The sequence below is a fragment of the Hyla sarda genome, chromosome 1 (assembly GCF_029499605.1).
Source record: "Hyla sarda isolate aHylSar1 chromosome 1, aHylSar1.hap1, whole genome shotgun sequence".
NCBI lineage: Eukaryota > Metazoa > Chordata > Amphibia > Anura > Hylidae > Hyla > Hyla sarda.
In genome coordinates, this window is record NC_079189.1 from 215,077,748 (window position 1) to 215,104,131 (window position 26,384).

Sequence of the window (26,384 nt, forward strand, 5' to 3'; positions counted from 1 at the left end):
ACAGTATTATTTCACTACCCCAGCACACTCCATATGCGTTTTAGGACACAGCAAAGTGTTCTATACCCCTATAGAGGCTGTATGTAGGCTAGAAATAGCCTTTTTAAATATCAATTTGCCGCAAACAAATTCGGATCTAAACAAACTTTTTGGGAAAATTCGGCGAATCGCCCAAAATCGAATTTTTGAAAAGTTCGCTCATCTCTAGTTATGACATTTTTCAAGATCTATTTATAGACCTATGCTTAACTAATGATTCAGTTTTAATGGTCATGGTAACTAATGGGGATTATAATTTTTCATACGTGGCAATGGTCAGGGAATTATGTATAATCATTTTATACTGCATAATGCCCTGACCATTGCCGTCCTGGTAGGGTGAAATTTTCCAACTTTCACTATGTATGTGGAACACATATCATTTTACCAACTTTGCTTTGTGAAACAACTCCTTAAACTGTACACCCTTCCATTCTTAGTAATAGTCGCAATCTTGATAATGTAACAGCTTTTAATGCCAGAAATGAAAAAGAAATGTGTCCAATCTAAATCTAGAAGTATTATCCACCTTTAAGCCTTCTTTATTTATTCATTGTAACATTGCAGAGTGAGCTGTCAAGCAAAGGAAGCGTTTCTCATGTATGCGGATAGTTCCAGTAACAGCAGCAGTGATCGGTCAATTCAAATGACAGAGAAAGGGCACTTGTTTGGCTAGATGTGATCATTCAGCACTCACATGGATCATAAAATTCTCAACAAATCATGGGGGGGGGAAAGTAAAAAAAAAAATAAGTCAAAAACAACCGTAGATAAATCATACACTTCAGCAGCTATCATTGTTTCACAGTAACAAAGTTGATGTCAGCCAGTGTTAGTCTTAGATCTGCCTTCCGATGAAGCCAGATTTCCAAGACTTCACTACCCATCATCACTAAAAAGCTTGCAAAGAACAAATATGATCTAACAACATTGAGTACTGCACGTGCCTGATAGGCTCTCATACCTATCCTTATATGAAAACCTACAATGATATTCCAGTTTAACAAGCAACATCAGTTTTTCATGTGATATTAATCAACTTGGGTCTGATCTTTTAGTGTGTGCAGGGTTGGAGTAATTTCCAGTTGCAATGCAAGTTCATACAATGCCTTGATCCTAGGAGGGGGTGTTTGAATATTGCTGTATCAGTCTCTTATAACAGAGGTTGCACACTCGTTCAGGATTAATAGAGGATGGAAGAGGAATTTCATTAGATGAACAGGTGGAGCAGAAAACCCCACCACAATTCTTGCACTCATTCTGAAAGTAAAAAAAAAAAATTAATACAATAAAAAAATTAATAAAAAATCCACACTTTTAAACTCACTATTACTAAAGGACATAGCCTGCTAAAATGTGTCACCACCTGTAGTTAAGCCTTACCAGGTATTTATCTTTAGTTCAGATATTATGAGTGACTTAATATCACCAAATAAAACTTTTAATCTATTGTTCCTTGATAATTTTAAAAGCAGGTGAATGGGAAAGCGTCTGCTAATTACACAACATAAATGTTTAAAATGTAATAGAAAAAAAACGATCACTAGGTGACTCTGTTCTGTTCCCTGTTACAATTAACATAGTAAGTTTGGTCTCCTCCCAGCCTTGCAGGAGACCAAATCAAGGAAGTGTTTCTCTGCACTGAGCTTGATTGACAGCTGCACAGAGCCTCACTGAAAGCTGCATAATGCCTCATTGAAACATGCATAGATCCTCACTTAAGCATGCACAGAGCCTGAGGTCTTCTATTCATCACAGCACTGTAACCATGTGAGGGAGGATGTGGTCCCCCAGCAGGCTTCAGTGATGTGATGCCTGTTGGGAAACGCTCACTTTCTCCTGCTGGGAGATTGCACCATGTGAGCAAGAATAAAAGGTATGACAGAGCTTTGAGAGAGCTATGAATATTTTTAAGGGATGGAGGAGTGTTAGGAGTAGTTAGGTTTAGAAAAGTTTATTTGATGACATACTTTTTTTATGCTTAGATGTATTGTATAATGGTGAGAGAATATCAACGTAGTCTGAACCACATAACATATTACAGTGAATCATTAAAAACAGTCTTGCTTTCCCATAACAACCAATCACAAATTAGCTTTCTTATCTTATCAAGCTCTGGTAAAATGAAAGCTGATATGTAATTGGTTGCTGTAAGAAAGTAAGCCAGTTTTGCTGTTAGGCTAGGTTCACACTATGGAATTTCAGCCTACAATTCCACTTTGAAATTGCAGACAGAATTTCTGCTTACTAAAATGTACATGCAATGCAAAGGGTTTTCTGTGATTCCATTCACACCTCGGAATTTTTGAAGCGGAATTTGTGAGCGGAATTTTTGTTTTCGATTTACGCCTGAAGAATGGTGGTGCTCTTTCTTCAGGTGGATTTTAGCTGCAGAATCCCATTGACTGCAATGGGACTCTCATTTGAAGGCAGAATTTCCGTATGGAATTTAGTCAGAATTTTAACCTGGTTCTGGTCATGTGACCAAATGGTCCAAAGGGGGCCGAACTTAGGTCCTTAGTGCACTCCCACTGTTTTCTGCTTCAAATTTCCGTTTTGAATTGGGGGCGGAAAATCCATCCGGAATAGGGGTGGAATACTCGCAGAAATAAAATTCTGCCTGCAACAGAAAATAGGCTTTGGAGGCAGAAATTACTCTACCAAACTTTTGCAAGCAGATAGGTGGAATTTCAGTAGTGTGAACCTAGCCTTATTGTCCTTTAGGGGGAGTTCCCAACGTATGTAGCTAATGTATGCTTATTTTAGATCTATTGAGACAATTAAAAATGTGGTTAAGGTGGTGGACATAGCATTTAAAGGGTGCCTATATCTTTAACAATTAAGAATTTTTTTAAGTGACTCAACAGAAGTTTTGAGACCTTCACCAATTGCTAAAACGAGTGGGCAGAAGTGAGCATTATACTAATTTATAGAAAAGTTGTATACTTTCTTTAAATCCAAAAACGGTTCATGTTGAACTCTTAGTAGAAGCAATTTGCAGCATGCTGTTCCACATTTATTTCTGCTCACTTATTTTATGAATTGGTGTGGGTTTCAGAACCCACATCCCCGCTGATCAATACTTATGATATGTCACTATTAAATATCCGAAGTTTTTCACAGTCAACTTTTTTCTTTTTTTATACAGCATTAAAATTAGGTAAATTTGAATCCCTTTAGATTGCTTCTTGCCTACATGTGTTTAATGTAGCTGTATGTGTTATTATATTGTTTATTACAAGTTACATTTAGAAAACATACAATGGAATACATGTAAGTAGGTATTCGATAACTTATTAAATGAGACGATGAACAAAAAATTCTCATCACATTTTGTGCTAATTTATTTTTATTAATGATGTTCTAGCTACACTTTTAGCCACAATATTCGAAATTGTTGCAATTTTGCTGTGGTTCCAGTAAATCTCAAAAAAATTCAACATTACCGCAATGTGTGAACACTTCCTCTATGGGAAAATGTGCCCACTATCACTGAGAGCTTAGGAAGTTAAGGTGGCCAAATATCTCAGACTAAAGTAGGCTTAACCCACTGCCATACTGTAGTGGGAAGAAGAACCATGCTGTGAGCCAGGAATGAGATGGGAAGCCATGCTGTGGATACATATTAAGATGTGAAAGGGGAACAGGAATGAAATGGGGAGCCATGATGGGGACCAGGGATGAGAGCGGATCCATGCTTTGATGAAGACTGAAATGAAACCTATAGTGAGTGAAATGGGGAGCCATGCTGTGTACCACAAATGAGATGGGAAGCCAAGCTGAGGACCAGAACTGAGATGGGAAGCCATGCTAAGGACAGGGAATTAGATGGGGTACCATACTATGGACTAGGAATTGGAGGGGAGCAATGCTGTGGGCTAGGGATTACATGGAAAGTCATGCTATGGAGTAGAAGTGATATAGGGAGCCATGCTGGGGACAGACATAAGATGTGAAACCTTGCTGGGGACTAGGAATGAGATTGAGAGCCATGCTGGAAGCCAGGAATAAGATAGGTAGCCTTGCTGGGGACTAGGAATGAGATTGAGAGCCATGCTGGAAGCCAGGAATAAGATAGGTAGCCTTGCTGGGGGCTAGGAATGAGATTGAGAGCCATGCTGGAAGCCAGGAATAAGATAGGTAGCCTTGCTGGGGGCTAGGAATGAGATTGAGAGCCATGCTGGAAGCCTTGCTGGGGACTTAAAAATCACATTGTGAGCGATGCTGGGGACAAGGAATGAGAGGGAGTACCATGCTGGGGACCAGTAATGCAACCCAAGAAAAAAAAAAAAAAGACATTGGGAAGATTTATCAAAACCTGTGCAGAGGAAAAGTTGCCCAGTTACCCATTGCAACCAATTGGATTGCTTCTTTCATTTTTTAGAGGTCTCTAAAAATGAAAGAAGCAATCTGATTGGTTGCTATGGGCAACTTTTCCTCTGCACAGATTTTGATAAATCTCCCCCGTAATATTTTATCTCTTCCATCACTGCATTTGCCATTTACCGGCTTTCAAAGAAAAACAATCACCCGCACTATAACTCAATACACCGGATTATAGTGCGGGTTAACAGGAGACCGATGCGGGGTCTCTGACTGCTATACCAACTGCAGTCCGGAACCCCGATCCACCAAATGTCCCCCTCTTTCAGCGCTGACTTGCGCTCTGGAGGCAGGCCCGCTGGCTGGATTGGATTTAAATAATCATAAGCGCCAGTCATGTGAGCTCTCAGTAGGCACGGGCGCTCACGGTATCAGCGCTTAGGAAAATCTAGCCAGCGGTCCGGGTGAACGGGTGACTGTTTTCCTTTAACTCAGGACTGAGATCTGGTGCAATCTAGACTTTTGATATGTCTGGATTATATGTCAACAGTTTTTTTCTAATGACAGTAACACTTTAATCTACAGATGCTTTCTATTATTCAATGACACTTAAAGGACATCTGCAGCAAAAGACAACTTATCCCCACTCCACAGGATAAGGGTTAAGTGTCTGATCGCGGGGGGTCCGACAGCGGGGCCCCCGCATTGCCGCTCTATGTGAGCAGCCAATGCGCGTAATGTCGACCTCTCTGAGGTCAACGGTACGCCCCCTCCCCATACAGTTCTATGGGAGAGGTGGGGAGGCAAGAACGCTGCCTCCCCGCCTCTCCCATAGAGATACATGGAGGAGAAATGTCATCCGCGACATCACGCTGTGGCCGGCAGGCCTCCTGCACGGGAGACCCCCCCGCGTTCAGACACATCTCCTATGCTGTGGATAGTGGATAAGTTGTCTTGCTGCAGATGTCCTTTAAAAGACAAGCCCCAAAGTTATAAAGAATACCTTGGTGAGCAAGATGCTGGATTCTTCTCGACACAGCTGACACATTTGAAGGATCCTCCTTTCACCATCTTGCTCCTAATAAAGTATTAAACATGATATTGTTTAACCAGATTGCTTTTATTGCTTTTTAGAAATTTTTGATCAACCATATCTTGTTTTGTACTATTCTTATTTAAATTGAGTAACCCACAAAGAATAAATATATTATATATATATATATATTATATATATATATATATATATATATATATATATATATATATATGTTATTTTTTTTTTTTTATTAAAGCGGCAAAATATAATAGGCAACAGGACATTTACTTACATAATATGGTGTTCAAAATGCATAGCAAAGTGCATGCCTACCTAATAAGCAGAGTGCTGGTAAACACACATGATCATTCACCTCCCTCACAGCCAGATTATGAGTAGTTATCCTCTATAGCAGCCAATGAAATTGCAAAAATAGCTTTCTACTTGTCTGGGAAGGGTAAGAGCGTCTGTAGTAACATGCAGGGCCGCCATCAGGGGGACACAACCCATACTCCTGTAAGGGGCCCGGAGCTTCAGGAGGGGCCGCCCGCCCCGGACCTTCTTTTTTTTTTTTTGCTCGTCAGTGAGTGACTATCACTCACTGACCGCTGGGGGCCTGTCACAACTCGCAGACTGATTGACTGACTACGTACAGTCAGTCACACACACATGCTGTCACTGTCAGAAAGAATCCCTGCTGCACGGCACCCCTGCTGCACGGCACCCCTGCTGCACATACCCGATTGTCCTGTTATTCATTAATTCATCCAAGCAATCACTGCGACCCTTTAAGAGTAGGGCAGAGGCTGCCTGGGAGAATAGAGGTAATTCATACTGACAGAGAGGAGCGGAGTAGAGGGGAGGGGAATGTGCCACTTCCTATGTTTGTGTGCATAAAGCCTGCAGGCAGCGTCCAGACTTATCTTCTTACCGGTATGATTTTGTATATTATTTTCTACTCTTCCGACAGCATTTCTCTCTCCTATCCCATCATCAGTCATCATAGTATTATCTTCACATCCTCCTTACATGTATAATATGATAATCTGATTACCATATTATACATGTGAGGAGGATATATACAGTCATGGCCGTAAATGTTGGCACCCCGGAAATTTTTCAAGAAAATGAAGTATTTCTCACAGAAAATGATTTCAGTAACACATGTTTTGCTATACACGTTTATTCTCTTTGTGTGTATTGGAACTAAACCAAAAAAGGGAGGAAAAAAAAACAAATTGGACAAAGTCCGTCCAAACTCCAAAAATGGGCTGGACAAAATTATTGGCACCCTTTCAAAATTGTGGAAAAATAAGATTGTTTCAAGAATATGATGCTCCTTCAAACTCGCCTGGGGCAAGTAACAGGCATGGGCAATATAAAAATCACACCAGAAAGCAGATAAAAAGGAGAGAAGTTCACTTAGTCTTTGCATTGTGTGTCTGTGTGTGCCACACTAAGAATGGACAACAGAAAGAGGAGAAGAGAACTGTCTGAGAACTTGAGAACCAACATTGTGGAAAAATATAAACAATCTCAAGGTTACAAAGTCCATCTCCAGAGATCTAGTTTTGCCTTTGTCCACAGTGCACAACATCAAGAAGTTTGCAACCCATGGCACTGTAGCTAATCTCCCTGGGTGTGGATGGAAGAGAAAAATTGATGAAAGGTGTCAACGCAGGATAGTCCGGATGGTGGATAAGCAGCCCCAAACAAGTTCCAAAGACATTCAAGCTGTCCTGCAGGCTCACGGAGCAATCAATGTCAGTGCAAACTATCTGTCGACATTTAAATGAAATGAAACCTTATGGCAGGAGACCCAGGAGGACCCCACTGCTGACAGACACAAAAAAGCAAGACTACATTTTGCCAAAATGAACTTGAGTAAGCCAAAATCCTTCTGGGAAAACCTCTTGTGGACAGATTAGACCAAGATAGAGCTTTTTGGTAAAGAACATCATTCTACTGTTTGCCGAAAATGGAATGAAGCCTACAAAGAAAATAACAGTACCTACAGTAAAATATGGTGGAGGTTCAATGATGTTTTGGGGTTGTTTTGCTGCCTCTGGGTGCCGTGAATGTGTGCAAGGCATCATGAAATCTGTGGATTACCAACAGATTTTGGGTCGCACTGTATAGCCCAGTGTCAGAAAGCTGGGTTTGCGTCCGAGATCTTGGGTCTTCCAGCAGGCCAATGACCCCAAACATACGCCAAAAAGCACCCAGAAATGGATGGCAACAAAGTGCTGGAGAGTTCTGAAGTGGCAGCAATGAGTCCAGATCTAAATCCCATTGAACACCTGTGGAGAGATCTTAAAATTGCTGTTGGGAAAAGGCGCCCTTCCAATAAGAGAGACCTGGAGCAGTTTGCAAAGGAAGAGTGGTCCAACATTCTAGCTGAGAGGTGTAAGAAGCTTATTGATAGTTATAGGAAGTGACTGATTTTTCAGTTATTTTTTCCAAAGGGTGTGCAACCAAATTTTAAGTTAAGGGTGTCAATTTTGTCCAGTCCATTTTTGGAGTTTGGTGTGGCATTATGACCAATTTGCTTTTTTCCCTCCGTTTTTTGGTTTAGTTCCAATACACACAAAAGGGAATAAACATGTGTTACTGCAATCCTTTTCTGTGAGAAATACTTCATTTTCTTGAAAAATTTCAGGTGCGCCAAAAATTACAGCCATGACTGTAGATGTAAGGAGGGGATTATCAGATTATACATGTGAGGGGGTATTATCAGACTATAAATGTGAGGGGGGATTATCAGATTATACGTGTGGAGATAATACTATGATCGATCATGTATAATCTGATCCCCCCTCCTCACATGTATAATCTGATAATCCCCTCCTCACATCATCATCAGGTTTCCGAAATGTAGCAAAACTACAACTCCCAACACTTCTCTTCTGTAATAACAGTATGCATAACATTGTCCTCTTCTGACTCCTATATTTCTTACTTTTCCACATCCGGTGAGGTATGAGGGCAAATTTTTGTGCTCCGTAATCAGTTTTTTTTTTATCGGTACCCTTGTGGTATTGATTGGACTTTTTCATCACGTTTTACTTAAATTTTTTCTCTGGGATGTGATGTGATCATAAAAAATGCAATTCTGCATTGCCGGGTATAGAGCAGGCTTGAATCAGGAGTCTGCTCCATACACCCTGAGCAGCACCATGGTGGACTAGATCTGTCAAGTGTCGCGAAAGGGTTAAAGGGGTACTCCGCCCCTAGACATCTTATCCCCTATCCAAAGGATAGGGGATAAGATGTCAGATTGCCGCGGTCCCGCTGCTGGGGAGCCCCGGGATCCCCGCTGCGGCACCCCGCTATCATTACAGCACAGAGCGAGTTCGCTCTGTGCGTAATGACGGGCGATACAGGGGACGGAGCAGCGTGACGTCATGGCTCCGCCCCTCGTGACATCACGGCCTACCCCTTAATGCAAGTCTATGGCAGGGGGCGTGATGACCGCCACGCCCCCTCCCATAGACTTGTATTGAAAGGGGCGGGCTGTGTCTGCTCGTAGCAGCATATTGCCACTCTGAGCAGGCACATGTAAAGCCACCATGCAGCGGTCCTTTAGCGGTGGATCTGCAATGTAAAATACGCTGTGGGTCCACTCGTGTGAACGTACCCTTAGAGAAGAATTGTTTGCCACAAACAGTCACATTCCAATATGCACAAACCTCATTCTCTGGCTTTATTGAAGGTGATACTGTACTGAAAAAAAGAAACATGACAAAGTAAGACTTCAAAATATATTGAAAGGTTACATCACAGTGCAAAAACTGAACACATCAATAAAGCCTAGATTATCCAATAAAAATCTACCGTAAACATTATCTATTTGGCATCTGCTGGGTAATAACAATGCATTTGAAAAGTATTCAGTTTCACATTTTGTTATGTAAGAATTTCCAAAGCATCAGATATACCATGGAACACAGTAAAAACAGTCATCAAGCGTAGAAACTATGGCACAACAGAGACATTTCCAAGCACTGGATATCCCTCCAGAATTGATGAAAAGACAAGAAAAGTAGTCAGAGGTTTCCAAGAGGCCTAGATTACTATTATAACTCCAGGAAGGCCTCTGGAAAACGAAAGAAGCGATCTGATTGGTTGTTATGGGCAACTGGTCGACTTTTCTTCAGCACAGGTTTTGATGAATCTTCCCCAAAGTCACCAAAAAAAAACATATGGAAAAATGTGATTCCACAATTCCAAAAGGTATGTTTGGAGCAAAAACAACACTGCTCATCACCAAAAAAACACCATAACCACAGTGAATCACGGTGGTGGCAAAATCATACTTTGGGACAGTTTATTTAGCTGGAGCTTGGGTGGAGGGAATTATGAACTATTAGGCAATTGTGGCAACAAAATGATCAGACGTCTGCCGCCATTAATCTACAAAGTGTGCAAATGAGTATTTTGAGGAATGGGTGGTGCTCTGCTGGCTTTCCCAGGCATGGTGACTTCCTCGCTGCCTGGGTCAGCGCTTCGCCCGGCTCATCCCTATTCATAGCAGCCCAATCAAAGCAAAAATGGTACAGATAAAAACTACAGATCACAGCACAAAAAAAATAAAAATAAAAAAAAAGAGCGCGCGCGTTATTTTCTTCAACTTTGCTTCAGATATTATATATTTATATATATTTGCATTTTTCAATCAAAGATTCTGTTGTAAAATGTGTGATGGCATTACAAAATACAATGGCAATTAGAAGTAGAGGGGGAATAAAGGAAAAAGCAAAAATGAAAAATCCTGATGTTCTTAAGGGGTTAAAGGTAGAAAAAGTTCTTATATGATTTATCTTTACTTCACTCAAAGGGAAGAAATAATCAGATTTTACCCTATATAACGCTTGGCAAAGCGTTATATAAGGTAAAATATTTATCCTCACCATCCCCGGGGGACGCTCTTGCCCCCAGGGATGATGAGGATATGAAGTTATAAACTAGTCCCCACTGGCCTCGCAAGTAGTCCCCTAGGCGGGGAGCTCCTCTCCCCTAATCACATTACTTCGGCCGTCAGCGACGTCCCCTCTGCTTGATTGACGGGCCACGTCATCTCTCTGCTCACTGAACAGACGGAGCAGAGCAATGACGTGGCCCATCAATCAAGCTGAGGGGGCATCGCTGCTGGGCAAAGTAATGTGATTAGGTAAGAGGAGACTAGCAAGGATTAGTTTATAAGTTCATATCTTCACCATCCCCTGGGGGCAGGAGTGTCCCCCGGGGATGGTGAGGATAAAGATTTTACCCTATAACACTCTTATAGGGTAAAATCTGATGATTGGTTCCATTTAAACAACACAAGGCATTTAAAAAAAAGTATGTAGACTTTCTATATCCACTGTAGATCCTCTCAAGCTCTGTTAGGTTGGATGGGTAACATCAGTGGACAGTCATTTTCAGGTCTCTTCAGAGATGTTTGACTAGATTAAAGGCCTCTGGCTGGGCCACTCAAGGACATTTAGAGAGTTATTCCAAAGCCACTCGTGTTGTCTTGGCTGTGTGCTTTGGGTCATTGTATTATAAGGTGCACCTTTGGGCCAGTCTGGTGTCCAGAGAACATTGGCCCAGATTTTCATTAACAATTTATCTGTACTTTGCTCCATTCATCTTTCCTTCAACCCTGACCAGTCTCCCAGCCCCAAGCCACTGAAAAACACTCCCACAGCATGATGCCACCACCACCAAGCTTTACTGTACTGTAGGGATGGTATTGAGTAGGTGACGAGGAGTGACTAATTTCCTCCAGACATGATGATAAATGGAGGACAAAGATTTTATCAGACCAGATAATCTTGGTTTTACAGTTAAAGTCCTTTAGGAGTTTTTTCTGCAAACTTCAGGTTGGCTTTAATGTGCCTTTTATGGAGGAAAGTAGAGATGAGCGAACTTCCAGTAAATTCGATTTGTCACAAACTTCTCGGCTCGGCAGTTGATGACTTTTCCTGCAGAAACTAGTTCAGCTTTCAGGTGCTCCCGTGGGCTGGAAAAGGTGGATACAGTCCTAGGAGACTCTTTACTAGGAATGTATCCACCTTTTCCAGCCCACCGGAGCACCTGAAGGCTGAACTAATTTACGCAGGAAAAGTCATCAACTGCCAAGCCAAGAAGTTCGTGACGAATCGAATTTACTGTAAGTTCGCTCATCTCTAGAGGAAAGGCTTCCTTCTGGCCTGTCCGAAAGCCCATATTGGTGGAGCGCTGCAGTAATTGTTGACCTGAATGTTTTTCCCATTTGCACATAGAACCACTCTTGCTGAGCCCTTCCTTCTCCAATTACTTAGTTTGGTGGAGCTATCAAATTTGCAACAATTTCTAAAATTCTGTTACCACTTTGTCATTATGGAAGGAGTGTGGGGTGACTCTGGCAGGAGGCTTCCCCAAAAATGCCGACAGTGCTGGAGCGCTTCACTAGTACTGGTGAAACAGAACTGCAGACTGCAGTATTAAAATCCAATAGGTATTTATTAGCTACGATAAAGGTAACAGAAAACAAAAAACCGGGGGGGGGGGGGGGGGGGGGGGATAGCAATCTTGTACGGACTATGTGTTTCAAAAGGTATCCCTCAGGAGAGACCTGAGGAAGAAAGGGATACCTTTCGAAATACGTAGTCCGTACAAGATTGCTATCCCCCCCCCCCCCGTTTTTTGTTTTCTGTTACCTTTATCGTAGCTAATAAATACCTATTGGATTTTAATACTGCAGTCTGCAGTTCTATTTCACCAGTATCAGTGAAGCGCTCCAGCACTGTCGGCATTTTTGGGGAACCCTCCTGCCAGAGACACCCCGCACTCCTTCCATTGTATTTTACCGCCCTCCAGCGGTTCCGACATCCAGCTGCTCCTGGTCAATTAAAGTGGTCCTCCACCGACCCCTGCACACTACACGTGCAGAGAGACGTGTGACCCCTACCACCATCCAAGCTCCGCTAATCCTAAGGGCTGAGGGGCGCAGGGATCTCCCGACATCTGCCCCGCATCTGGATACCTCTGCCCGCATCCTGCGATTAACATCGGAGGACCAAAGCACCTCCTCCCGCAGCACCGCTACCTGCAGCACCGCTTTTCCAGCTAACAGTACCAGCAGTCACCTGCTCCTGCAGAACATCCACGGCCAGCGGAGAAGATTCAGTAGCAGAGGAGACCTCCAGCGGCATCGGGATTCCCGCCGGACTCCCCCCAAAGCGCTGTCCAGAGTTGTGCCTGCTCGCTAGCACAACTTGACAAGGTGAGCAGGCATTTCATTTCCTAATACCTCTGCCTATCTAATTCTCTTTTTAGCAAAGGTAAAGGCACCATCAAGGCGCCATCTCTGTGTTTTTTCTTTCCATATATATCCTGCACTTTGTCATTATGGGGTATTAAGTGCAGATTGATGGGGAAAACTAGAATAGCCTCAGAATATCAAAATGTCAAAAAAGTCTAAAAACTTTCTGAATGCGTGGTAAATACGCTTTCTATTTTTTTTTTCACCTTCCACTGTGTAGAGGAGAATTGTCTGCTTTGCTTTTCTATACACAGTCACCCTGCAAAAAAATATACTGCGTGGTATTTTAATATACTTAACAGTATAAATATTTATATATTTTTGCAACCTATTGATGAGTTCTAAAATAAACTCTATGCCTAAGCTTTTGGAGGTATAGGTCCGTACCTTCAAAGTCTTACATGGTTTGGATTGTAAATTCTATTTTAATCCAGGGTGAATAAAGTATTTTTGATAACTAGCACATTTTTACGAATTACACCTAACTGTACTAAGTCACAAATGGGTCAGTTCTCTAAATTTCAGGGAACATGTTATATTAAAAAGCACTGAATGCATATATTATTTACTCATCACTTTAAAAAAAAATCTACTGATATTAAATCAGTAATTCCCCAGTAGATTAAGCCTCATACTACATTGCATCACACTTCAGCAATGGTATCTATAAGATGAAGTTAGTTCTGTATCATAATTTAACCCTCTACATCCAAGGAAAGAGTGAAATGTAAGTCATCACCATCTAGAACCTCCTTTCGGTGCATTACCCAATAGGCAGTAAATACCTGACAAGTCATTCCTCTACTGCCTACACTAGTACTGCTCTAGAGTATGTACAGTTAATGAAAGACAAGAAAATAAGGAATAATAAAAGAAAATGAGCATATGGTGCATTTAAGGGGATATTATTTAGAGTACATCTTTAAGCAGGACATACTTTTCTGTGGTGCTGTTCGTCTCTTTTACAGCTTGCCTCACATTCTCATTCGCTCCTTTTTGTTGTGTATTCTGAGGGAATAAATTAAGACAGTATTTTGTAACCTTCAAAAAGTCAATAAAGGGAGGTCACTCATACGAGACTTATCAATTAGCTACAGTGCAGTGCAACTACAAAAAGTTTCTCTGTAAGCCACCCTGTTTGCCCAAAAAGGTAATTGATGCATCACACAGACATGTGACTGGTTTCAGTGGACAACATGTACAGTGGTCCTTCAACTAACATTGGCCTCAGGTTACAATATTTTCAACACACAATGGTCTTTTCTGGACCATTGTAATTTCAAACCATAGTCAAGATACAATGCTACAGACAGTCCGGACGTGTGATGCGTGTCAATGGCTGGAAGAACTGACCAATCAGAATGGGCATTTTACTGGTAAAACACCTGTATTACTGAAGTGCATACACTGACTGTCTCTCTGGTAGCGCCTCCCTACAGTACAGGGAGGTTTGTTCTGTACTACTTATCGGTGCCAGGGTTAGCTGCTTCTTTAAAAGGGGTACTCCGGTGGAAAACTTTTTATTTTTAAATGAACTGGTGCACGAAAGTTTACCAGATTTGAAAATTACTTTCATTTAAAAATCTTAATTCTTCCAGTACTTATTAGCAGCTGTATGCTACAGAGGAAGTTTATTTTTGCATTTTTTTTGTCTTGTCCACAGTGCTCTCTGCTGTCAGGAACTGTCCAGAGCAGCATAGGTTTGCTATGGGGATTTTCTCCTGCTCTGGACAGTTCCTGATACAGGCATCAGGTGTCAGCACTGTGGACAAGACAAAAAAGATATTCAAAAAGAAAAGACTTTCCTCTGTAGAATACAGCTGCTAAGAAGTACTGGAAGGACAAATATTTTTAATAGAAGTAATTTACAAATCTGTTTAACTCACTGGCACCAGTTGATTTAAAAAATAAATAAATAAATAAATAAATAAAATCTTCCACCTTTAACCCCTTCCAGCAAATGGACGTTTATGAACGTCCATTTTTCCTATCACTTAAAGGAGTACTCCGCCCTAGACATCTTATCCCCTATCCAAAGTATAGGGGATAAGATGTCAGATCGCCGTGGTCCCGCTGCTGGGAACCCCCGGGATCCCCGCTGCGGCACCCCGCTATCATTACAGCACAGAGCGAGTTTGCTCTGTGCGTAATGACGGGTGATACAGGGGACAGAACAGCGTGACGTCATGGCTCCGCCCCTCGTGACATCACGGCCCGTCCCCTTAATGCAAGTCTATGGCAGGGGGCGTGACTATCGCCACGCCCCCTCCCATAGACTTGTATTGAAAGGGGCGGGCCGTGACGTCAGGAGGGGCGGAGCCGTGACGATGCTCCGGCCCCTGTATTGCCCGTCATTACATGCAGAGCGAACTCGCTCTGTGCTGTAATGATAGCGGGGTGCCGCAACGGGGATCCCCAGCAGCGGGACCGCAGCGATCTGACATCTTATCTCCTATCCTTTGTACAGGGGATAAGATGTCTAAGGGCGGAGTACCCCTTTAAGGCAAATGGACGTTCATAAACGTCTAATACATTTTCTATCACCAGGTCCCTTGGCATGGTGATAGAAATGTAATTGCAGCTGTTCTGATAGATTCTGATGTTACTAGGCGGCTGGTGACCATTCAGAATGGCCCCCTGCTGCTGATCGCAGTCATTGGTCAGTCAGTAAGTGTGTGTCCAATGACAAGTGACTTGCTGGGTTCACGGTGTTTACCGAATCTGAGAGGCTCATTTCTCTGCCTGATCTTCTCAAATTCGGTAGTCTCCTGCAGAACCAGCAGAAAAAGTGTATAAAGGAGAGTTAACCCCCAATTAACCCCTGATCGCTTACAAACTCTGTGCCCGCAGTGCTGTGCCTGTGTCCCGTATCCTGCTGTGGCTGTCAGTTGATGTTGCTGTCAGTGAGATCGCTGTATGCGATCTCACATAAGTCCCCCAAGTGTTCTTCACCAATGTCCCCCCCAAACATACATTATATCCCCCCCCAAGAGTCTCTCCTGCAGCCCAATCTTTCTCAGAAGCACTGTGTCAGGTGCAGTGTCAGTCTCCTGCTTCCTGCTGCTGCCGGCACATTCAGTTTGATCAAGATCACTGTGTGCGATCTCACATAAACTCAAGTCACTTCTCAAGTGTTCCCCCCCCCAGTGAGGATCTCCTTGTCAGTGAGGATTTTGTGCCCTCACAAAAGTCCCCCAAAGTGTGCCCCCAAGCATACTAAATATATCAACAGCCCCGAGTGATCTGCTGCATCCTACCTCTCACAGATCCCTCCATTCAGATCCTGTTCTCAGTGAGCCTGTCAGCCATTCAGTTCTGCTGCCTCAGCAAAAAATTATTTACTGTGTGAAAAAATAAAAATCACCCTGTCTAGTCCCTACCACTAGATCTGTGCTGAATGTCACCAAATCCGTTCTATCAATCATAGATTTGTGCCGTCCATACACAACCCCTGCAAAAAATTTTTTTTTGTTGTTAGTCATCTGATCCGTGCGTTCAGTTATCTGGTCTGTGTCATCCGCCACTTGATCCGTGCAGAATTTGTTGTAACCCTCCCCCCCACCCAAAAATATAAAATTGTTAGTTGTTAGTCATCAGATAAGTTTCAGTTTTGTGCCATTTTTCAGTTATCAGATTTGTGTAGTAGTAAAAAAAAAAAAAAATGGCACAACGGTATTACAGTGCAGAGGCGCCCTTCGCTATGATATTCGCTGATACAGACAGCGCTAGTGACGGCGAGGATGAATTAATACTTTCATCTGCATCCTCATACTCAACCTCTTCCTCTGTGAGTGATGAGCCCCCTGCACAGAACAGTAGCTGCTGAGCCTGAGTCTATGGACAGCATGTGGGTACCTGTTACCAACTACACCCCCCAGGTTCCCAACTTTACTGCCTCCTCAGGTGTCCAAGTTAACACAGAAAGTTTCCAGGAGATAGATTAATTATCAATTAATTTTTCACAGAGTAATTAGTGAATAATATGGTCCACCAAACTAATTTGTATGCCCAGCAACTCCTTGCCTCCCACCCCACATCATATATCTCCCAAGGGCAACATTGGACCCCCACAGACCCGGTGGAAATTTTGGGGCCTTTTCTTTAACTATGACAATAATTAAGAAGCCATCCATCAGGGACTATTGGTCCACTGATGTACTGTATAATACCCTCCTTTACCGATCCGTTATGAGTAGGACCCCTAATAGATCACCTAAATTCTAAATTTAAATAGAAGTATATACCCCCCAAAAAATATAGTGGTTGACAAATCCCTCGTAATCTTTAAAAGGGAGGCTGATGTTCCGGCAGTACCCCCCTAACAAGAGAGCCCGGCACGGGATCAAAATGTATAAGGTGTGTGAAAGCAACCGGAGCTACACACACCGCTTTAAAGTTTACGAGGGAAAAGATTCATGCCTGAACCCCCCCCCCCCCCCTGATTGCCCCCCATTCCTGGGCATTACGGGGAAAATTGTATGAGATTTGATTTACCCTCTTCTCGACAAGGGATATCACCTGTACATAGAACATTTTTATAACAGTATTCCCCTTCTTAAGTCCCTTGCTGCAAGGTCCAGCATAGCTTGTGGAACTATTAGAGAAGAACAAAAGGGCCTTCCAAAAACCTTGCTCTCCACACCGCTTCCAAAAGGGCAAAGTAGGGCAGTTTGCAGCGAGAACCTTCTCTCTCTGAAATATCGGGACAAAAGAGAGGTTCTAATTCTGTCCTCCATTTATCCAGAGGAAAACAGAACTGTTCCTGTGTGGGGGTCAAGCACAGAGGTCCAGAAACCAATATCAATACTGGACTACAACTGATACATGGGTGGGGTGGACCTCTCGGACCAAGTCATCAAACCATATGATGCCATGAGAAAGAACAGACTAATCACTGTATAAATGTAATACAACAAACAAAATTTTTATTGAAAGACACAAAAGGGGAGTACAGACACCATTAAAACCACTTAAAAACGAACAACAAAATTCATAGAGCCTAGGAATGTAATCCTACCTCTATCCCCCGATTCATGCAAAATAAGCAAAAAGGGTGAATCTATTAAATGCATATACATTAGCAACCATGTATGCAAGCCAGAACCTCAAAATATATAGCAGCAATAAGTAATTATATAAAGTGCCTAGTGCACCCGATAAATAGACCTATCAACATATGCCAAATAAAAAGTAATGTGAGCAACACCCACAAAATATGAGTGCATTAAGATCCCTAATAACCCCCCAAAAATAAAGAGGTAACAATCCCCAAAAACAGTGTAAAAAATGATGATAAGCTTTGGCTGCAAAAAGGTAGTGATCGCTTAAGGTAAACAATGAGATATGGGGACAGTTTCACCCAGAGTCAGGGGACCGGCTTGCTCCACGTGTTCCGCCACACCCAGCAGTGGCTTCCTCAGGACCTTAGGATAGAGGATAAGTTTCAGATCCCGGGGGGTCCGACCGCTGGGGCCCCCCTCGACCTCCTGTACGGGGCCCCGGCCTGCTGGTCAGAGAGCCGTGTTGACCACGGCACAAAGTGGCCGCCGACTATATATAGCAGAGCCGGAGACTGCCGAAGGGGCGTTTTCAGCAGTTCCCCACATATTCCCTCACAATTTACTTGCCCAATATATGATGTTTATAGCTAATTACCTAGGAGAATAAGACCTGTAGTTTAACTTTACTTTGCTGGCCAGACATGATCTGTACCACCACTTGTAGTTATAGGAGGATAAGCTTTTTGTCTATAAAACAGCAGAGTATGGGAACTAGGAGCTAATGTGATACAGTCAGCAGCAACTAAGCACAACATGAAATGCAGAAGATGCTAGAGACTCATTGTCAAACAGCCAATGGAATACAGGGAGAGGAGAACAACCTGGAGTAGATGTCAGCAAGGTATGATGGGAACTGTAGTCTACTACCTTCATGGGCTGCTGCTAACGGTGTCCATACATTTTCAAGAACTGGTAGCCGAACATGCGTTTGGCTGACAGTTCTCTCTCCTGACCTCCCCAGACACATGCACATTCGGCATGCCAGACTGCTCTGGCTTATCCCTCCAAGTATAAAATGGTAAGGAGGTAGTAATCCAAAACGTCAGATTTTTCTGTTCACAATAACTAAGCCCCATACACCTTAGAGAGTCGGCATATGGTCAAAACCAAGCCTGCTTTTGATACTGTGAGAGGTATCACATAGGGAGCAACCCATTTTACTGGGTGGTTTAAATCAGGGAGTTTAAAGAGTAGGGTCCATCCTGATGAGGTCACCTTACCATAGTAAGGATGGTACAAACGATTTGAGCCAATAGTATGCCAAGAACCTCCTTTTTTCTATAAAAATATTACAATTTACAAAGATTCCTATTATACATATATTTTAGTGCTTATAGTGTGCTGCTGTATTTTTTTGTAACACGATTAGGATGTAGGATTAGTGTTACACCGTTGATCTGCATCTTTTGACCCTACAGCCTTCCTTCAAGGTTTTATATCTAAACTCCCCTTAAAAGCATTACAGTCATTAAAATAAACTTTTGACAAGTCAAAAGTTTAGTCAAGGTAAGAGTGCCGAGACCCTTCTGATCGTTAGATAGAGCCAGGTAGACTCCATAGACTTACAATAGAGCCGGGGTCCTGCAATCAGTCGGACTGAGTGCCTGATCAAGCTAAAGTTAAGCTATATCTGTGACATTTGAAACGTTCATTTAAAATTACAGTAATGCCGTATGTTTGCCCGTGCATGCACTACACAGGAAAAAATAGACTATACCTTTTTACTGTACAGAAAGGGGATACTTTTAGTATAAGACACGTATGTGAGCAAAATTTATACTGCATATATATTAGAACTGTTTTCATATTCAATAAACGTTACAATTTAACCCCTTAACGACGCAGGACGTAAATGTACGTCCTGGTGAGGTGGTACTTAACGCACCAGGACGTACATTTACGTCCTGAGCATAACTGCGAGCATCGGAGCGATGCCCGGATCATGCACGGCAGGTCCCGGCTGCTGATTGCAGCCAGGGACCCACCCGTAATGGCGGACACCCGTGATCCCGTGGATGCCCGCAATTAACCCCTCAGGTGGAGTGATCAATACAGATCACGGCATCTGCAGCATTGCGGACACTGAAATGGATGATCGGATCGCCAGCAGCGCTACCGCGGCGATCCGATCATCCAGCATGGCAGACGGAGGTCCCCTCACCTGCCTCCACTGCCTTCCCGGCGTCTTCTGCTCTGATCTGCCTTCCCGCAGACCAGAGCAGAAGATGACCGATAATGCTGATCAGTGCTGTGTCCTATACATAGCACTGAACAGTATTAGCAATCGAGTGATTGCTATAAATACTCCCCTATGGGGACTATTAAAGTGTAAAAATAAAAGTACAAAAAGTAAAAAATTATTAAAAAACCCCCTTTCCCAATAAAAATGTAAATTATCCCATTTTCCCTATTTCACCCCCAAAAAGTGTTAAAAAAATATTTTATACACATATTTGGTATTGCCGCGTGCATAAATATCTGAACTATTAAAATATAATGTTAATGATACCGTAGGGTGAACGGTGTGAACGTAAAAATAAAAAAAAGTCCAACATTTTTATAACATCTTATTCCACAAAAATTTTTATATAAAATGGATTAAAACTTCTATATAAGCAAATATGGTATCAATAAAAAGTACAGATCACGGCGCAAAAAAAAAGCCCTCATACCGCCGCTTATACGGAAAAATGAAAAAGTTATAGGTCTTCAAAATAGGGGGATTTTAAATGTACTCATTTGGTTAAAACATTATAGTTTTTTTTTTTAAGCGCAACAGTAATAGAAAAGTATGTTATCATGGGTATTATCGTATTTATCGGGGTATACCACGCACCGGCCTATAACACGCACCCTCATTTTACCAAGGATATTTGGGTAAAAAAAGTTTACCGTGCGCGTGTATACCCCGATATACCCCCAGGAAAGGCAGGGGGAGAGAGGACCGGTGGCATAATTACCTGAGTCCGGTCCGCGCTGCTCCAGGCCTCCGTCGTGCGTCCCCAGCGTCGTTGCTATGCAAGGCGCGGCGCTCTGACATCATGCGCCGCGCCGTTCAGCGCATAGCAATGACGCCGGGGACGCACGACGGAGGCCTGGAGCAGCGCGGACCGGACTCAGGTAATTATGCCACCGGGGATGGGGGGAGGCAACGGGGCAGCGGCGCCGGCAATGGGTGCCGCTGCCCCTTCTCTCCCCCTGGCTGTCGGCGCCGCTTCTCTCCCCCTGGCTATCGGCGCCGGCACCGATAGTCAGGGGGACAGAACGGGCAGTGGCGCCGATAACCAGGGGGTGAAAAGGGCCGACAGCAGGGCTCTAGACCCCAGGAAAGGCAGGGGGAGAGAAGCGGGCAGCGACAGCCTCTCTCCCCCTGCCTTTCCTGGGGGGGTATCGGCGTATAACACGCACACAGACTTTAGGCTAAAAATTTTAGCCTAAAAAGTGCGTGTTATACGCCGATAAATACGGTATTTTAATCGTATTGACCCAAAGAATAAAGAACACATGTCATTTTTACCGTAAATTGTACGTCGTGAAAACAAAACCTTCCAAAATTTGCAAAATTGTGGTTTTCTTTTTAATTTCACCACACAAATAGTATTTTTTTGGTTGTGTCATACATTTTATGGGAAAGTGAGTGATGGCATTACAACGGACAACTGGTCGCGCAAAAAACAAGCCCTCATACTAGTATGTGGATGAAAATATAAGAGAGTTATGATTTTTTTGAAGGTGAGGAGGAAAAAACGAAAACGTACAAATGTAATTGTCTGCGTCCTTAAGGCCCAAATGGGCTGCGTCCTTAAGGGGTTAATATTGCCTTCAATCGAGTTAACATGTTGTGAATAGAGTTGAGCAAACTTACAGTAAATTGGCTTGTAGCGAACCTCACAGCTCTACTGTTGATTACTTTAGTCTGCGTAAATTAATTCCGCTTTCCAAGGGCTCTGGTTGACCGGAAAAGTCCACGATGACAGTCTTAGGTCTCCTAGGTCTGTATCCACCTTTTCCAGGCAACTGGAGCCCTTGGAAAGCTGAACTAATTTATGCAGACTAAAGTAATCAACAGCCGAGCTGCGAGGTTCGCTACGAGCTAATTTACTGTAAGTTCGCTCAACTCTAGTTGTGAACTGCTTGACATAAGAACTCCAGTGTTCACCGTGTTTTTTTGCAGAAGATGTGGTATTCTCAATGGTGAATATTTATTTTCAGGCAGTTCTTTCTCTTTCTGATTTCCTGAAGGCCTTCGATTTCGTTCTTTCTTCAGGTCTATTTCATACTGAGAGCTAAAGAAGAACAGAATATAAACAATTTTAGGTTACAAGCAACACTTGATCTACTGCTGTATGACTAGACTGTTAATGGGAGACCTAAAGCTCTACTATTGCTGCTGCAACATGAGGTTTCATATTAGCTGGAAAATCACAGGTTATGCAAAAGCAATCTAGAATATTAGCATTATGTAAAACTGTCTTATCAAGAACAACATCTTTTGAATGAATTATTTATTCACAACAGTATATAAGTGGTTCAAGACAGTTATTATACACGTGAATAATATTGTAACAATTAAGGCATGAAGAACAGATTGGGACAACTAATCTTATCCCTATCTGGAATGCCTGCCTGACAGCCTGTAGGTCCCCTGTCCTAGTTGCCTGGGCCTACACCGGAACCTCCTAGTAGACCCTAGGCAAGGTAGGGGATACCAAGCTTAGATATGGTGTACAGATATGATACAGACGGCAGGGACTAGCCCCTATAGAGGAGGGGTTAGAGTACAAACTGTTTGTACAGGCTGTCAGGCAGGCATTCCAGATAGGGATATGATTAGTTGTCCCAATATGTTCTTCATGCCTTAATTGTTACAATATTGTTCACGTGTATAATAACCACTTCTATACTGTTGTGAATAAATAAATCATTCGAAAGACGTTTTCTTGATATTTTTATGTATTTTCTAACATTTTTCCTGTATTATCTTAGACCAGTAATGTCTCTACAAGTTACGTCTATGCTACCCTATAAAATTGTCTTGACAGATGTTTTAAGGGATCTTTCCATAAAATAAAACGTATGATAGTTTACAACCTCCTGGAGAACATGCTTCCTATAAGTTCAGCAATAAATAAACCTCATGCTATCAACTTATCCAGATAATTCTTAAAGGATATTGACAACCCGACAACCAGTTTATATCTCCTGTGCATCTAAAATAAAAGGTGAAGCAGCAAATGCAAATAGTCTTGAGTAAAAATAATTTTGTGCATACAGCTGCTATGCAGACAATATGTTTCTATGGAAACAGACTACAAACAAATTCTAAGTAGTCTGATACTGCAGTTGTAATGACATGTCCCCTACTTCTTTCTAAACTACAAAATGTATGTTATCAGTAAATCTGAAGAAGACTGGTCATGTTCTTACTTAACATGTTTAGGTTATGCCAACAGGATTAAGAAGAAAGCAGTGCAGTCTCCACTTCTGAGCCACCTAAAAATGACAGGTCAACACTAAGGTCTACATCATTCATGCATGATTTGACTATGACTGGCTGTAGTTCTAGTCACTATGGAATGGCTTGAATAAGCTATCACAGGGAATACTAACATCCCTCAATTATCAGATGGCTTATAAGGAATAGCTTCAGAAATATAACAAAAAAATTCTAACACAAAATCCACTTTTACACACAGCTGGACAAACATTTTCAGACCTGTAGCATCCCTAGATTACCACATCTACATAAGGAGCATCTACGTAAGCGAGTCTTGGGAACATATATAGAGTTAGAATGTGTCAATGTCATCTCTGGAGTGAATGTTCTTTCCGGTATAAACAAAAATAATTGGCCGAGATTTCTAGGATTGTCATAAGTCTTTTCCTCTCTGGATCAATACAGCTACAAATACACAATTACACTGCTGGCTTATTGAATTACAGGGCAGTCCATATGGTGACCATGTATTACAGAAGCACAGAAAGCAGCACAATTTCACTAGGTACAGAGTAACTTATTTACTGCCAATGATTAGTAAGTTGCTGAGAAATGGTGCTATAAAAAGGTTAAATTACAAGAAGCTCTGTAGCAGTGATCAGCTTTTACTAGCTATTTAAGCAAAGAATTTTCTGTATGATAAAGCTTGGAGTGTTATCAATATGATTCGGAATGATTAGGATAAAAGCTTTTTCTACAAATTTGTATACAAAGTTTGCAGTGTGCTGGATTACATTGCAATTCTGCGGCAAATTCGTCACACTACATTTCCTGGAACGGTGCTCTAGAGTAAGCAGAAGACTGCACATACTTTTGCCACTAAAGTAAATGGAGCAGAGTTGGAATGCCATGCGCAACCTGAGGATGCAGGGTGCTATTTCTACAACTTTGTCCAATTTCTTTGACCATTCACACTGCAAAGCTGAGGAAGGTGCAAAAGTAGCAAGGCTTAAAGAGGTTATCTGGCACTCCACTTTTACACTGCTCAGGTAGGTGAGAAAAAAAAACACACACACACAAAAAAAAAAAAAAAAAATGCTCCCACTTAATTACCCTTATTGCTCCCTTGCAATGGTCATGGCGCCCAGTTGCCTGATGTCCCACACCTCAGGATCAGGGTCAGAACCAGCCATTGCCTGCTAAACCAATCAGTGGATAAGTTGAGACACTGCTGCAGCCAATGATGGGATGAGTAGGCAGTGGCGTCGACTGCCAAACCTGGAAGTGAGGCGGACTGGGGACCAGGGCTCCATAACAGCAGTGGTAGGCAAGTGAAGAGTAGTGTTGAGCACGAATAGTCGTAATGCTAATTTTTATTGCAAATATCGGCACTTCGCGATTTAGCAAATATTAAGAATATAGTGCTATATATTTGTAATGACGAATATTCGTTTTTTTCACATGTAAATTTTCCATGCTGATTTTCGTGTTTCTTTTTTTTCACATGCAAATGTGAATTTTCGCATGGAAAAAAAAGTGAAGGAACATTGCGAATATGCGAGTTTCGAACATAGGAAGAATAATCGGCAATATCCGCAAAATATCAGCAATTCGAATATGGCTCCTGCTGCTTATCACTAGTGAAGAGGCCAATAATTTGTGTTTTTTTACTCGCTATCCCTTTGTCACAAACAGTACCACTCTTGTCCTGACCATAGAGAAGCGTGACACCATTTGTGCAGAAAGAGAAACATTTTTTTTTCTTAATTTCATACAACTTCTTTAAGCCACAAAGCCATGTGATTTATGCATTAGTTTTTGTAAGCACACAGGCCGTTGCAAAGCATTAAGTCTGTAATACAGGTATGGGACACAACAAAATAATAGTGTTGGAATTGGAGTCATGAATAGTGAATCAGTAAAAAATATATATTTTTTTTAATTTTAAATACTGGCCACAGGTCCTCTATCATTATTGGAAATCACTTTCTGTCCTTCCACAAATTTCTTAGCACTGCTCACTCTCTTATGCACATAATTGTTAACTGAGCAAAGGAGGAGGTGCTGATTTACCCTGGCTGAAAACATGAGGATATACGTCCCATATCTGCATAGTGAGTAGCTAAACTCCATGGTTATGACTAGCAATAAATAGGTACACCAATTGCAGCCATGAAAACCAATTTATTTTACAGGAACACCATTAAGTATTATTAGGTTTTGCTCTTTGCAGGTTGTGACAAATTTTTCTTACACTACCAACATTATAATTTATAGTTCATCAACTAAAGAAGTTCAAATAATCCTAAAAGTCTGGAGACAACATCCTAAAATAGTTTAATGTGGGTGCAATGAAAGATATCACCACCTGCAAAAGGTTAGGAAATGCCTGGCACCAGAGACACCCAGATAGCATCACCACTGCTTCTGACTAGAACTACACCAATCAATCATTTCTTCACCACTGCTTCCGGAGCTGATCCACTTCCATTTGTAGACTCTCAATCTTGTCACCAAACTCTTGCTTGAAGAGCCTGTTGGCTTCCTCGGCCTCCAGACGATCTCGCTCTGCCACTCTCAATCTGTATTTGAGTCACATGAATGGGTAATAAAAAAAAAAAAAAAAAAACACACACACAACACAAAAGGCAATGGAGGTGTTGGAGAGGATGGATTATAACTAATAAAGTAAAAAGGTAAAAAATAAGATCAAATAGAGTAAAGAAATAAAAGAGGATACAAATCTAGTATGTATATATTTACAGGAAATTAAAGAGTTAATATCATTAAAAACAACTTTTGACATGTTGATGAGATAGGTCAAAAGTTGGTGATGGCACGACTCCCCAGGTGGCTAATTTCTCTGCATAGAAGTCTATGCAAAGAAATGTGCGACTTTCAATGCAGCCACTTCCTTGGCTTATAACGATTGCAGCGTGTCTTAGAAGTGAGACCCAATGCCATGAACAACTTTTGTCATGTTGTTTTTAATGACAGTAACACTATAAAAGGTGAAGCAGGCAAAAAACTGATGTGTTTATTATGTTTACAGTACCCAAAAAGCCTCCACGTAATGGTTTCGGTTACTCAAGGCGACACTGTACACTTCTATTGTCAACTCTGGGTTGAATGTTTGTAAATTGTCAGTATATTTTATTTCTACTTTCCATATTTAAACTCTGTTACAGGACCTGCAGATTC

At 42.0% G+C, this 26,384-nt stretch overlaps 1 protein-coding gene across 7 annotated transcripts in view; it reads right to left on the bottom strand.

The window, feature by feature from the left end:
- Nucleotides 1-496: 496 nt before the first annotated feature.
- The window catches only part of RUFY3 (RUN and FYVE domain containing 3), a 108,271-nt gene continuing 82,383 nt past the window's right edge, over nt 497-26,384 (bottom strand). The window contains exons 13-18 of one of the 7 annotated variants that reach the window (XM_056568694.1): nt 25,646-25,765; nt 21,906-22,032; nt 13,624-13,694; nt 9,088-9,121; nt 5,366-5,440; nt 497-1,299 (exon numbers count right to left, since the gene is read on the bottom strand). In XM_056568694.1, the coding sequence (XP_056424669.1) occupies nt 1,156-1,299; nt 5,366-5,440; nt 9,088-9,121; nt 13,624-13,694; nt 21,906-22,032; nt 25,646-25,765 (571 nt within the window). In that variant the 3' untranslated portion in view covers nt 497-1,155. Of the gene's footprint in view, nt 1,300-5,365; nt 5,441-9,087; nt 9,122-13,623; nt 13,695-21,905; nt 22,033-25,551; nt 25,766-26,384 lie in introns of those variants that run through there. The other 6 variants (XM_056568697.1, XM_056568695.1, XR_008891769.1 and 3 more) reach the window with 6 other exon arrangements.